This window comes from Gamsiella multidivaricata (assembly GCF_025024155.1).
Source record: "Gamsiella multidivaricata strain RSA 2152 chromosome Unknown BC939scaffold_137, whole genome shotgun sequence".
Classification (NCBI taxonomy): domain Eukaryota; kingdom Fungi; phylum Mortierellomycota; class Mortierellomycetes; order Mortierellales; family Mortierellaceae; genus Gamsiella; species Gamsiella multidivaricata.
Genome location: NW_026251845.1, coordinates 1 through 12,713, shown reverse-complemented (window position 1 = coordinate 12,713; position 12,713 = coordinate 1). Strand labels below are relative to the sequence as shown.

Here is a 12,713-nt window from a genome sequence, read left to right as displayed (position 1 = left end):
GAGTTCATTCAAGGACGAGAAACCCATGTAATAAGCACCTCCAGTGGGGGAGGAAAGCTCTTTCGCTGCCGTTGTTCAAGATGCAGAAGGAGCTGTGGGGGCATCAGGGGTTGGGGGAGTGAAGGGTGATAGGGAAGGGAGGATGCTCTGCCACCAATCCAGGCACCATGGCACCTAGATTGGCACACCAAAGTATGTGCAATTAGCACCGCAGTCTGCAGTTCCATGTGTGCGCTTTAGTCTCACACCTGCCCTTTTTCGGCCCTTTACTCTTGTCGGTTGGTGTTGGGAGGAAAAAGAGGAGAGAGCCCCATCAGCTTATCCTTGTCTCTTTGCAGTGCAGTAGGCGCTGATGGCTCACTCGCGCGTGGGGTTTCAGCTTGTTGTTTTTTTACCTTGCCCCAAGGCGTTGAGTGTCCTGAATGGGACAATGAAATAAGGGATGATGGGGATGAAATGAGGAAACAAGAGAATGAGTGGGAAGGGAACGTGTACTAGAGAGGGTGGATTGAGGGCTGAGGAAGGGAAGCAAGGGCGAAAGGAGGCGTGGGTTGGGGAGGGGGGAAGAGAGGGAGAGGGGTGTGGGGAAGGTGGAAGTGTGGGATGGAAGGGATGAGATGGCGAGAAGAAAAAAAGAAAGAGAAAAGATAGCGCCTTTTGACTCCATTGAATGGTTTAACAAACGCATCCGTCTTGTGGTGCAGAACTCAGTGCCTGATATCCCAGATTTGCCGCCGAACAAGGCGGCCTCGCAATTTTGCTTCTTTTTTCTTCTTGATCGTTTCTTTATCTCAAGCGAGAGAGCAAAGATAAAAAACGAAACGACGTCGACGTCGGGGGATGTGAACGATGGAAGACCTGAAAAGGGCGACAGCGGCAGATTGGTGGGCAGAGGCGAGGAAAAGAACATCAGTCCTCCTCTTCCTTGGTGTCCCTTTCTTCTTGTCCCCAACAACCCCCCGCCCTGCCCTTCAACAATTGATCAAACTATTGCTTGAGGTATTTTGTATTTTTTTGCAAAGGCAAATCGGCCCAGAATCAGAATGCTTGATTCTCGGCATCTTGCTCTTTCATTTAACGGGCTTGCTCTCCAACTCTTTTGGGAGTGCTCACCACTTGCGGGTTTGCCGTCGTGGCCATTGGTTGATGCTGTGTCGATGTAAGAAGTCTTGGATTGCATTTACGCCTGAAAGGATACAGCTTCAGCATCATACCGATCTAGCCCTTGGCCGGAACCTTTTTTAATTGCATTTATTGCAATGAATCCATGGGTGACCATGGGTGGAGACAGCACCCTCGCAAATCCAGGTCAAAAAAGAGCAGATGTGGCGTATACACGCCATTAATATTTCTCCCGCCCTGTCCTTGCAGCTCCAGGGGCATTGCGATCCCTTTTTTTTTATTTTATTTTTCCATGGCAACGTGTTGCAAATGGCTCAGCAGAAGTAGTTGAACCAGCCTATTCTTGAATCTGCGATGGACTTGTTCATATGGACTCCCTCCCTCTCCTTACAAAGTATGCAAGCTGTTAACGATTATGGCCTTAACAGATTGGACAATCAAGATGTTCTGCTTTCGATCGGGTCTAGACAACCGAGGGGCATCGAGCGACGATGCCATGCGACCCTTATTATTATTTCTTTGTAAACTCTATAGCAAGCGACATCAAAAAACACACTCGGAACAATAGGTCCAAGTCGCCTTTTCTTTGTTCTTCCCGCCTGTTCACCCACGTTGCTATCACGACGATCACGCAGATGCTTTGTGCGACCAAGCGCTCTGCTGGCCATCTGGAACAGAAACAAACCTATCCACACAGAAATGAAGCCTATTGTCCAATAGTGATATGTATATTATTTTTATTGCCAAATTTGCCAAAACTTGTCATATGCTACCTACGATCCCGACCCCTATCGATTGGAGTGCGAGAGCGGGAACGATCCTGACGTCTTGGAGGAGAATGCGATCTGCTGTATGATCGTCGTATCGGTGAGACAGACCTACTGAGAGGACGTCCTCTTGATCCATCGGGGGAGTGAGGCCCTGTTTCCTTTGAGCGACGGTGTCTGTAAGAAACAGGAGAACGCGAACGGGACCGCTCCTCGCGTCGAGAAGTTCTGCTTCGTCTGCTACTGCGTTCTCTATACAAAGTAATGCAGGATATAGCAAATGTCAGCTACGATAAAAAAAAAAAAGACAAGGCATTGCTCTATAAACACCAATTAACATCAACAGCAGCCATTGCAGGCGCTCCGTACCTTGATTTAGATCTTGAGCGCGATGGAGAGCGAGAATCTGAACGAGATTGCGACCTTGGACGACGATCCTCTTTCTTTGAAGCCTTGTGGTTGCTACGGCTGCTTCTCTCTCGAGAGCGATCTCGAGAGGAGCTACGGCGATTCCTGTGACTCCTGTGGCTACTTTTGGCATGCCTCGATGAAGATTCCTTCCTGTGATGCTTTCTCTTTCTATGTCGGCGATCATCTTCTGAGTCTGAAGACGAGTCTGAAGCGGACTCGCTATCACTGTTACTGCTGCCACTGCTGCCACTGCTGCTAACGCTGCTTTGCCTCTTTTTTTTTCTTTGGGAGGAGGAGGTCTCTGTTTTACGAGTCGATCCAGATCCTGATTCCCTTCCAATGCTCGGCTGTTTGCCCGCAGAGGATGATGCTCCTGTTCCAGAAGGCGAGGGCGATGAAGTAGGGGAGACACCAAGCTGCCTTTTCAGGAACCCGAACCGTGAGTTGCTCTTTGGCTTTTGTGCGGGTTCATCCAGCTTGATAAGATTGCGGCATTCAAAGGTCAAGTGCCCGCCTATAGGAAGAGCAGAGAGACACAGGCGCTTTAGTATGCATAGCCTGATTGTCTGTTATGCATCGCCGACCGTATGGAAAATAAACTTACTTCCACCGCACTTGCGGCATGAACCAGCGCGCACGCCTTCATCTGATTTGACGAGTCGTTCGAAGGCCTGCAATCCACGCTGGAATTCGGACATGGTGAGAGAGAGAGAGAGAGAGAGATGCGATGTGATCGCTCCGTGTCTGTACAATGCACGTCACCTAAAGCCAACAGATATTTTTTAGGAAGGAAAATTTCGAAAAAGACAACGTAGGTCAATAGATTTTGATTCTCTCGACAGAGCAGCGTTGTCCGCATGTCGAAAAGACCAGTGGATCAAAAGTTGTAGGCATTGGAGGTTGTTCTTGATCCACTAGTCTCAGACTAGGCTCCAGATAAACCAGTCTCTGGTCATTGTCACAGCGGACAAACCAACAACACGCACTGGCGACAGGCGCAACTCTCTAGAAACGCCAGAGTAGATCATCCCACATAACGCAGTCAGGATGCTGAACCAGAGCTATAAAGGTTCTCCACAGACTGGTACACAAATTAAAAACGCAGAACATAGACACGGCCGGCAACACCTGGCGTGTGCTGTGACTATGTCGTAGACCAATGTAGCAGCACCGATATGTTGGGGAAGGGTGTCCATCAAAGCACCTCCGAAATAGCAACTCTAGCTAGACCTTTAAACATCTCCACCGAATTTGAAGAGCACAAGAAGACGAGCTGCTCCTCAGCACTCCAGGGTCTTTAGATGAACAGATGCGGCGTTTTTTAAATATCGACTATTTGTGTAGTTCTTAGAATCTGGGCTGTGCTAGCATCCTTGGTCTGGCCTTCAGATCCGGAACGACCCCCTTCTGGAGCTACTCGAAGCTCAGTGTGGCTTTAAGGTATTCTGTAACCTTTTTGTTTGCATCAACGTCGAAGGCCGGCACCCACTTTGCCACACCACTACCACTCCTCTGCAAGATCTGATACCCCCTCTCACTGCCTTCTCCTCGGTGGCCAATGATCTTCTCCACCTCATAATCTCTGTCATCATCCCCAGAGATCATGTCAGCGTCGGCAGTTTGTGTCTGAGAAGAAATGGCCATATCTAAGAAAGCCTTCCGCGTAGCAAGCAAAGCTTCACTCTGTGACAGTTTGACTTTGATATTCGGGAGGGTATACATGATCTCTAGATTCTCTGTCTTACTGGGATAATCAAAGCCATCCTGAACCCAGAACATGTGGTGCTGTTCAGTGGGGATATCCTTCAGTGCTGCAAACCTCTTGATGTTCAGCAGTAGACACGCCAGCTTGTACTGAAGCCCAAATGTATCCTTCTCTGCTACCTTGTTCACTGTAACGGAAAGGCAGTCACTAGATCAGGTACAGCCGGACACCCGGCTGGCTCCTGTTTTTATTTAACGAAGAAACCCAGATCAATAAACATCACCTTTCTTTCTCGTTAACTCACACTCCAAAGTACTGCCTACCCGTCGCATTCACTACCGTGTGGCTGAACTTAGTGAACGTTGACTGCATCTCCCCGAAATGGCCCTCTATCTTGGAACGAAAACTTCCAAAGATGTCGTTGTAGGACTTCTCCTCATCAGTCAGTGCTATCCCGCGTGTCTTGCGGATCGGATAGCAGAAGTTCTCGTACTGAAGCTCGTCCGAACTGTCCAGCAACTTATTGATGTACAAATTGTACCCGCCATCCAGTGCATTGCAGTCTAGCTTGTTGATCTTGGATTGGATGCCCATGCGTTGGAGCATTGTCCCGTCATTGTAGTCTCGGCATGGTGCGGGTGCCGACACAAATAGGGCCATGTTGTTCATGTCCGTGCACACTTGCACGCGAAATCCCGACTTCTTCAGCTTGTATGAATACATGCTAGCTTTGTCTGCGTTCACATGCGTGACCCTTGAGTCATGGCCATCCAGGTTGAGTGTCACATTCTTGAATGGGTCAGGGTTTCTTTGGGCAGCAAGATGACGCGACTTCAATGTAGAGAACATCTTGGACAGCATTGTGGTTAGAAGGCGATTGAGTGCATCAGGGTTATGCATGTAGAATTCCTTGTGAATGGTGTGGAAGGATGTCTTTGGGATGTATTGTGCCATGTCGCTCAAGGAGACCCCCTTCACAAGCACATAGAGGAGTATGATGCCCTTCTCGACGTTCCTGTATGGGCACGAGTATGCTCTGGTGCCGAAGATCATGGTCAAGAAGAAGAACGCAGGTATGACACCCAGGCGATTCAGCACGACCGTTTTGATGATGTCTATATCTTTCACAGCAACAAGCTCTGTGCGATGGTGCTTCACTCTATCGATGATGGGCCAGTCCGTGTGCAGGAACTTCCAGTGATTCAGCACGATGGCATCATTTTCAAGTGCTTCCTCCATGATACTTCCTTCTATGAAGTGCAGAGACGGTGTCATTTTTTAAAGGCCCTGGGTAGCCCCATGAATTCAGCCCTCTCTTATTGACCGCCCTCTCTAGTTGCATGGGAGCCAACTTGCAGAGTTATTATAGAAGAAATTTGCAAGTTAGCTCCCGGCAAATCTTTTAGCCGGAAGGTGGGTAACCGGGAAATCAGCAGGGCTTTGATAATCCCAATAGATATATAGGAAATGGTTGATGTTTGCACCTTTGAGTCTTTATTAGATCCTAATTTTTTAAAGAAAGCTAGAGCAAGAGAGTGAAATATATTAGCAGTTTATAGGTCTGAAAGATAAGTGAGAAAAAGATGTGTCTCCACACATCACACACATTAGGTTTTTATTGAGGCTCGTTAGCTGGTGCTCAGCCACAGGGACATGATATCTGAGATAGGCTAATTACTGGGGACCCATAACCTCAAATCGAACCTACTGAACTCCTATGAACTTCTACTGAGTATGCGACAGCAGTCGATGACTATGAGGTTGTTCGCATGGCCGCACAGGATACCGTAATTCTGAAACTCTTTGTGCGCGACTGACTTTTCCAGCACATTCCAGCCTGAAATGCATGGACGTTTGCCTTCACACGGAAAGGTTATAAAGGCTGACATTGTTAGATTTTAGTGGTTTAGTGGTCTGTCAGGTCTGGAATGTTGGCTGTGATATTTGATCTAATTCCTTGATACACAAACGCAGTTCAAGCTCATTTTGTGTGGCGGTAACAGCGCTCATGTGTCCCAAAGCATTTTTCCAATTTTTATTATTTCTTTCTCGTATCTCTCCCGTTCACAAACTTCAACAACTGTAAAAGATTGGGAACAGGTGGAGCAGCTTTGCGCTCTGTTGGATGGATGTTATCTCGAGGTGACCGTGTTTGCAAACGCCGGTGCGCAGGCTCTCTAGGTGTGGGTATCGGGAAGGCTGTGTTTATTCGAGAGGGTCTAAGTCTACTGCACAATGAGGGCATGCGTGTTGGTATACATATGGGGAGTGCTAAGATAGGGTGCTGCATCCATGGGCTGACGGTGTGGCAGAGTTGTTCTGGAGGCGCGGTGAGTGGGAAGACATGGCGAAGTTGTGATACTGTAGCATTAGTCAAGGTAGTCAAATGTCGGCTATGTTGCAAAAGACCAAAGGCAAAAAAATATCGCTCCCTCCAGAAATGCATTGAAGTCGCATACACCTCTGCTCTTGGGCAACAACATCATCCCCACACTCTCCAATGGTCAACCAGAAGAGACATGAGGACGACTGACTGAGTAAACAACTCTCACGCACCACGCATAGATTGACAAACGACCCAGGCTCCAAGAGACAAAGACTAGCAGCTTAAGACTCATCCGGGCTGCACTTACTACACCCACTCATGAACACGACCAAGTATGCCATGGAATGGGTGGTGTCGCAATGCATTCCTGCTAATAAAATAGCCAAAGTAAGTCGCATACGCCTCTGCTCTTGGGCAACATCATTCCTCACATCCTCCAATGGTCAACCAGGAGAGACATGAGCATGACTGACTGAGTAAACAACTCTCACGCACCACGCATAGATTGTGAAGAGCTGACAAACGACCCATGCTCCAAGAGACAAAGACTAGCAGCTTAAGACTCATCCGGGCTGCACAATCCTACTACACCTACTCATGAACACGACCAAATGTGCCATGGAATGGGTGCTGTCATGACATTCTCAGAACCGGCGAGACACAACTAACGAGGGGGTACACAAGGGTGCAACACACCTGGGAATAGACCTTGAGTTTGAAAAATAGGGGTCGACGATTATAAAGTGGCAATAAGGAGGGGAGCGATAGAGTAAGATGAGGAGGAAGATGAGGAGGAAGAGAGGAGAACGATGACAGGACAATGGGCGCGAAAATTACGTCACCGAAGGCTGCCTCATGTCCTGTTTTCTGACGTGACGCAGTCGGTGACTACATTGAATCGTCCCTTTTCATCCACGCTTCGCTTCATACCGCACCACCAACACCTTCGCAATTGTCACTCCAGCGTCTTTATCACTCTTACGTATTTATCATCATCTCATCAACGCCACCGCTGCCAAGATCATTGTCGGTTCTCTTTTTCATTACCCTCTGCAATTTGCCTGCGATTCGTCATAGCCATTACTCTTTTTTTTTCTCTGCTTCTTTTTCTCTCCACTGTTGTTTTTCTTCAAACAAAAAGTCCTTCACACTCTTTCGGTCTCAGAATCATGCTTAAGGCAAGTAATCGTTGTATTCATTTCCAGTTTGTTCGTAATGAAGGCTGGCATCATTCTTTCGGTGGGACTTGGTGGGGGTGCCATGGAGACCACAATCTCCTATCCTCATACTCTTCTGAGCTCAATTTGGCGAGAAGAGATGTCCACTGGATGCACTGAGCTCATTTGGCGGGTGCATCAAGGTATAGTAGCATGCGCTGAGCTCTTTGGCGGGCGCATGCACCACGCAAATGTTGATTGATGTTTATTTATCGGTGGATGTTTATTTATCAGTGAGGCTTAGTGGGGGTGCCATGGAGACCACAATCTCCTATCCTCATACTCTTCTGAGCTCAATTTGGCGAGAAGAGATGTCTACTGGATGCACTGAGCTCATTTGGCGGGAGCATCAAGGTATAGTAGCATGCGCTGAGCTCTTTGGCGGGCGCATGTGTTACACTGACTAAAAACAATGGAAAGTATAGCTATATACTAATTACGACTTTCATGGTATCTCACGTAGACCCTGGCTCCTTCATACACAGGCGCTACCGTTGCCATCCCTGAAGGCGTGGAGACCTTCCATTATTTCAAAACCACCAATATTGCTGAGTGGAGCCTACAAGGGTTCTTAGCTGAAACAGGAAATGATGAAAAATCATTCCTTGCCTCTGTGAAGGATCTCTCAAAGTTTAAAGCGGTTCCAAGGGACGTTCGCCTTTTCGCCCATGCCCTGCATGATTTTTACAGTGGCACTTTTCGGAAGGAAGTTACAGCTATTGCCAAGGACCAGGCCATGACAAAAATCAATCGATTTTCATACTCTGTCAAAGAAAAATTGCTTGCTCAAAAGCAATATAGAGAAGATCTTGAACAGGACTTGGTATGAAGAAGAATATCACAGTTTCTTTTTTTTTATTGTAATGTTTGTGTTACTAAACCACGCTCTTGCCTTCCTTTGTTACTATACAGAACATGCGTGAGGACTTTGGAGGAAATGGACATGGCAATCGCGACAACTCTGGCGAGGTAAGCACACAATATCGAAGAAGAAATGGTTAGTGAGGAGGCAAACTATTCCTTGCCTTATTCTGTTCCTATCTACGCATGATAGCATATGTCTGAAGACACAGTGTCTGTGCTTGTTGATCAAGCCGACAACACTCTTGAACGACAAATTTCACAAGTCCAGGACGGTCTACCATCGTCGGCGTCCACGTCGTCATCGGTGAATGTCATTGGGGCAGGTAAGCACTTTTCTAGAGCTGTTGAGAGACTACTGCATTCCTTGCGCATTGACTTCTTTTGCACCTTTTGTTACCACTCTACTAGCTGGTCAGAAACGTTTAGGCGCTGTCCGTGTTGAACCGGAGGAGGCGCCACTTATAGCCCAACACAGCGCATTGGCTGCGCCTTTGCCCCCAACAGCTGCCATCCCAAAAATGTCAGTCGCAGGTGATACAGTAGCGAGCATGAGGGCAGGAGAAGCAGGACCCTCAGACGCAGGTGCTGTACTGCCGCCTCCCTCAAATGCTTCAACCACTCCTCCGGAAACACCACCATCCTTTGCTGCTTCACCTTCGTGTCTGGGATCTCCTCCCGCTTATTTTGGAGCTGTGAATCCTTCAAACACTGCCGCAACGGATTCGACAGCCTCGAATATCACTACGGGATTGCCATCCGACATGAACCCAGACACATCTCCAGGACCTGCCGAAATGGCTCCAACCGCACCACCACCAGATGATCAATCAACAATCAACAACGAGGAACGAACTATTCTTCTGTCAGAGATCGAGAAAATCACACACACTTGTCAGCCACAGGAGGGCGAGGCATGCTTGACTTGTCACTTCAAGAGATACCAGCGGCTTTGTGTGGACGCCCTCCTGAACACCGAGCTGAAAATCGCAGAGATTGCGGATGTTGTATCCTTGATCGGAATATTTGTGCCATCCAGACCCACCGAAAGGATGAAATCTGTTTTTTCAGATGAGGAATTGGAGGCGCTCATTAGATCAGGCGAGGTCACACATGAAGAATGGGACTCCGTTGAGTTTGACACCCTATTGCCAATGAAAGCCGTCAGAGTATGTTCAATATTGTTTATTTTTCACGCTCGTTTTGTGCAGGCTCATTAACGCTCTTTTCTCTTTTTCTAGCTTTGCCTGCAAAACCGAATGGAAGACGTGGCAGCGACTCTTGCGCCCTTGAATAAGGACAACAGACCTATCCGGATTATGCTGGAGACGCTGTATGGTTCGGTTACATATCACAAGACGCAATTGACACTGTGAAATTCAGCTGATTTTGTTTTTCTCTCTTCATTTCTCAGGCTAGAATATCTCCCCAGAAATGAAGACCGTTCCATTTCGGAGTATGATTACTCTGTCAAACACATTGGCCCAGTTCTGCAGGCCTTTTTTCAATCTAAATCCGCCACCACTCACTTGTAAGATGCACTTCAAACTGTTCTATTGATGTGTGGCGGAATTACTTCTCTAATCAAAGTCTTGATGATTTTTTATTAACCAATAGCCCAAATAAGGACTCCGCCACGCAAAAGAAACTGGGGCTTAGACCTGACCGACCGGACTTCACGGTCACTGTCGACAAGACAGAAATTGCCTGGGGTGAGATCTCAGGCCCCGCTCATGAGAACGACAACTGGAAGAACCTTTGGGATTTTTTCCGCGATCTACGCTACGGCAAGGCCTTTTTGGACTCTGGATTTAGAATGGCACCTCTCTTTCATATCGTCTACGAGGTTGGAACCTATATGCGATTACAAACCGAAACCCGAGGGATGTATGTCCTTCATGAAGTGGGCAAGTTCACTATCCCAACCACGACCGCCACGGTTGGCACCCTAATTGCAACTTTCCCCACTCTGTTTATCGCAAAGGTTTGTATTTCATATGTGCCAGAGTTTTAATCTCGTTTTGTAATGCTCTCATTGATATTTTTTTTGTTTCTCTGCTGTAGAGGGATATTGGGAATATCGCGAAAGGCCCACTGAACGTTCTCAAAAGGTCGTGGGGATATCAAGACCTGGACAAGTCCAAAATGGCTCTCGTCCAACGATCCAGTGGCCAGAAAAAGTAAGGAACGCCCGATATTTTGTTTTGCTGTATTGGCATTTAGCGCTATGGTTCTAATAGCAGCATTTTTAGGCAGAAGAGCACGCCCAACGATCCTGCCAACCCTCAACAAAACAACGACGACAGGCAGGATGACGCTGTGCAGGTATGATTATTCTGAAGTATTGGTCTGACTCTCAGTGAGGCACAACACGTTTGAAAGGGTTCACATACGGCGAGTGCCAGACAAGTAAAGAGGTTCGCAGACAACTGATGCCTCTCTTTTTTTAAAAAACATTAGTCAGGCTACCTGTCGGTCGCAGATTTGAGCTCTCTCTGATTGTTGAACACCTGTGATGATCCCCTATTTCATTTGGTCACCCACATCCCTTTCACTCTTACTCACTAGCGCACTCACTCTTACTAGCACTCTCACTCTTACTAGCACTCTCACTCTTACTCAGCATTCTCACTCCCATTCTTACTCGCACTCTCCCACTCTTACTAGCACACTCAAATAAAAAAAATGCAAAAGCTGGAGCTCTGATCGCTGTTGCGATGTGACCCAGTTTGTGTGCCTTGCCATTCGTTGCAATACCGATATTTTTTTTTAGACAAAACGCGTACGTGACCCAGAATGCAACGCACAACATGTAGCTTTGATGCGTCTGCTGGGCCGCATTTTTTTATCGAGAAAGAGATATTTAGTCTAAATCTAATGTACAATGTGGGATGCGTTTGGTATATATGCAGGAAGTGCTACGACAGGATGCTATGAATATGGTGTCGGTAAAGCCCTGTCTATTAAAATGCACCAAGAGTCAGGAACATCGAATGTTTTTGTTGAAACGTGAGTCTTTATTGGCTTCCAGCTTCTTGAGAAAAAAACTAGAGACTCCCCTGAGTATGGGTGTTGTAGACAATGGCGATATACTCAATCACGTCGTCCTCGGTGTGACCGTTCTTGAGCGCGAAGTTGCGGCGACTGAACTCGATCGGCGCATCCTTGTCGTCCTTGATATGCTGGTAGACATGGTGCCCTCGAGGAGAGCGATCGAATCGCAACTCGTCCATAATAACGGCATCGAGCTCCGGATTTTTAGCAATAAATCGCTTCAAGCTGCGCTCAACATCCTTTCGCTGCCGCGTGAAAAGTTGGTATCCACCGACGGGCAATGGCTGGGGCGACCGGAACTTCAAGACAACAAAGACCTCCTACTATCTGTCTGGGCGCGCGAGGACGCGGTCGAGGTTGGCTGCTTGGCGCGCACGCTCGGTGTTGGCAAGAGCATCACGAGTGTTTTGCAGCTCGAGTTGAGTCTCTTCGAGCTTGGCCTCAGTGTCCTCAAGCTCTTCCTGTGTTGACGCAAGGCTATCGTTAGCCTCCAGGAGGTCCAGCTGTGTGTTCCTGAGGTCCAGTGAAACAGCCTCCAGATTCTTGCGCAGTGCCTCAATAATAGCCTCCTCTGACTTCGGCTTGTCTATGAATGGAGGAACAATGGTTGACAGGTGTGCTTCTTCAGTACGCGGTTGCAAAGGTCAATGGCATGCAGGTCGGCGTGTTATGCTCGAAAAAGCAGGACATACTGACGGTCATGGTGGAGGAAAGCAGGAAAAAAAGGACTGAGTGAATGGGTGAAGGAAGGAATGAGAGGATGAAGGGAATGAAATGGGGTTGGCAGGCCCATTTGTAGGGCATGGGTGCCGCAGCATCCTTGGGGAGAGGAGTGATGAGATGAGATGCGATAGATGAGATTGTGATTGCTTTTTTTTCAAAAATAAAAAAAAAAAAGGTGCAGTCTCAATCCTGGTCCAGTCAAATAAAAAAAAAAGGACGTATGCAATTAGAGGTTGGTATTGTACTGTACATGTACAAGGGAGAATTCACTCAACCTGCGCACCCAAGTCCACACAGTCCTGCGCCATTGCATTTATTTCCTCGCCGCTACTTCCCCAACATTGGCTTTTTATCCGCCCTACCAGATGAGCTCAGCTGTTCACAAACTCGCTTGGCTCCCTTCACACAATCGAGTAAGTCCACAACTCCTCCAGGCACAAAATCCCGCATATTGCTCCCGTCAATAACCATAAGGAGCTGCATCAATGGCACGTTGCCATCCTGGCAACGACCGGCTCCAGTCTCGG

The 12,713-nt window shown here is 47.7% G+C and overlaps 6 protein-coding genes across 6 annotated transcripts; 2 read left to right on the top strand and 4 right to left on the bottom strand.

Annotated features, from left to right (window-relative positions):
- Positions 1-172: 172 nt before the first annotated feature.
- Positions 173-895, bottom strand: BC939DRAFT_469998 (uncharacterized protein). The gene has a single exon (XM_051558071.1). It carries the CDS (start codon positions 686-688, stop codon positions 392-394), a length of 297 nt encoding a protein of 98 aa, XP_051406252.1. The 5' UTR covers positions 689-895; the 3' UTR covers positions 173-391.
- A 939-nt stretch (positions 896-1,834) lies between these two features.
- Positions 1,835-3,107, bottom strand: BC939DRAFT_469996 (uncharacterized protein). The gene is made up of 3 exons (XM_051558070.1): positions 2,905-3,107; positions 2,259-2,814; positions 1,835-2,141 (listed from the first exon to the last, which is right to left on the bottom strand). Exons 1-3 carry the CDS (start codon positions 2,996-2,998, stop codon positions 1,892-1,894), a joined length of 900 nt encoding a protein of 299 aa, XP_051406251.1. The 5' UTR covers positions 2,999-3,107; the 3' UTR covers positions 1,835-1,891.
- A 906-nt stretch (positions 3,108-4,013) lies between these two features.
- On the bottom strand, positions 4,014-5,082 carry BC939DRAFT_388461 (uncharacterized protein; the record flags this gene model as incomplete). Its single annotated transcript, XM_051551866.1, has 3 exons — positions 4,014-4,180; positions 4,329-4,581; positions 4,975-5,082. Coding segments are annotated over 3 exons (528 nt in total), but the record flags the coding sequence as incomplete, so codon positions are not given.
- Positions 5,083-8,375: 3,293 nt separating this feature from the next.
- Positions 8,376-9,927, top strand: BC939DRAFT_56691 (uncharacterized protein). Its single transcript, XM_051561754.1, has one exon. It carries the CDS (start codon positions 8,721-8,723, stop codon positions 9,627-9,629), a length of 909 nt encoding a protein of 302 aa, XP_051406249.1. The 5' UTR covers positions 8,376-8,720; the 3' UTR covers positions 9,630-9,927.
- A 116-nt stretch (positions 9,928-10,043) lies between these two features.
- Positions 10,044-10,932, top strand: BC939DRAFT_56607 (uncharacterized protein). The gene is made up of 4 exons (XM_051561753.1): positions 10,044-10,316; positions 10,474-10,589; positions 10,662-10,734; positions 10,874-10,932. The coding sequence occupies exons 1-4, from the start codon at positions 10,143-10,145 to the stop codon at positions 10,895-10,897; spliced, it is 387 nt and encodes a 128-aa protein (XP_051406248.1). The 5' UTR covers positions 10,044-10,142; the 3' UTR covers positions 10,898-10,932.
- Positions 10,933-11,365: 433 nt separating this feature from the next.
- BC939DRAFT_533755 (uncharacterized protein) lies at positions 11,366-12,327 on the bottom strand. Its single transcript, XM_051561712.1, has 3 exons — positions 12,156-12,327; positions 11,811-12,049; positions 11,366-11,708 (listed from the first exon to the last, which is right to left on the bottom strand). Exons 1-3 carry the CDS (start codon positions 12,265-12,267, stop codon positions 11,457-11,459), a joined length of 603 nt encoding a protein of 200 aa, XP_051406247.1. The 5' UTR covers positions 12,268-12,327; the 3' UTR covers positions 11,366-11,456.
- Positions 12,328-12,713: the final 386 nt, after the last annotated feature.

What these genes read in the sequence shown, in the direction of transcription:
- BC939DRAFT_469998 (XM_051558071.1), bottom strand. Translation starts at nt 688, where the DNA reads ATGCGTTTGTTAAACCATTCAATGGAGTCAAAAGGCGCTATCTTTTCT.
- BC939DRAFT_56607 (XM_051561753.1), top strand. Translation starts at nt 10,143, where the DNA reads ATGAGAACGACAACTGGAAGAACCTTTGGGATTTTTTCCGCGATCTAC. An exon ending in CGATCCAGTGGCCAGAAAAA is followed by an intron (nt 10,590 to 10,661) that starts GTAAGGAACGCC and finishes CAGCATTTTTAG; the next exon opens with GCAGAAGAGCACGCCCAACG. An exon ending in GGCAGGATGACGCTGTGCAG is followed by an intron (nt 10,735 to 10,873) that starts GTATGATTATTC and finishes AACATTAGTCAG; the next exon opens with GCTACCTGTCGGTCGCAGAT.
- BC939DRAFT_533755 (XM_051561712.1), bottom strand. Translation starts at nt 12,267, where the DNA reads ATGCCCTACAAATGGGCCTGCCAACCCCATTTCATTCCCTTCATCCTC. An exon ending in TTCCTCCACCATGACCGTCA is followed by an intron (nt 12,050 to 12,155) that starts GTATGTCCTGCT and finishes CTCCATTCATAG; the next exon opens with ACAAGCCGAAGTCAGAGGAG. An exon ending in AAGCAGCCAACCTCGACCGC is followed by an intron (nt 11,709 to 11,810) that starts GTCCTCGCGCGC and finishes TTCACGCGGCAG; the next exon opens with CGAAAGGATGTTGAGCGCAG.
- BC939DRAFT_56691 (XM_051561754.1), top strand. Translation starts at nt 8,721, where the DNA reads ATGTCATTGGGGCAGGTAAGCACTTTTCTAGAGCTGTTGAGAGACTAC.
- BC939DRAFT_469996 (XM_051558070.1), bottom strand. Translation starts at nt 2,998, where the DNA reads ATGTCCGAATTCCAGCGTGGATTGCAGGCCTTCGAACGACTCGTCAAA. An exon ending in ATGCCGCAAGTGCGGTGGAA is followed by an intron (nt 2,815 to 2,904) that starts GTAAGTTTATTT and finishes CTCTTCCTATAG; the next exon opens with GCGGGCACTTGACCTTTGAA. An exon ending in CGCTCAAGATCTAAATCAAG is followed by an intron (nt 2,142 to 2,258) that starts GTACGGAGCGCC and finishes TACTTTGTATAG; the next exon opens with AGAACGCAGTAGCAGACGAA.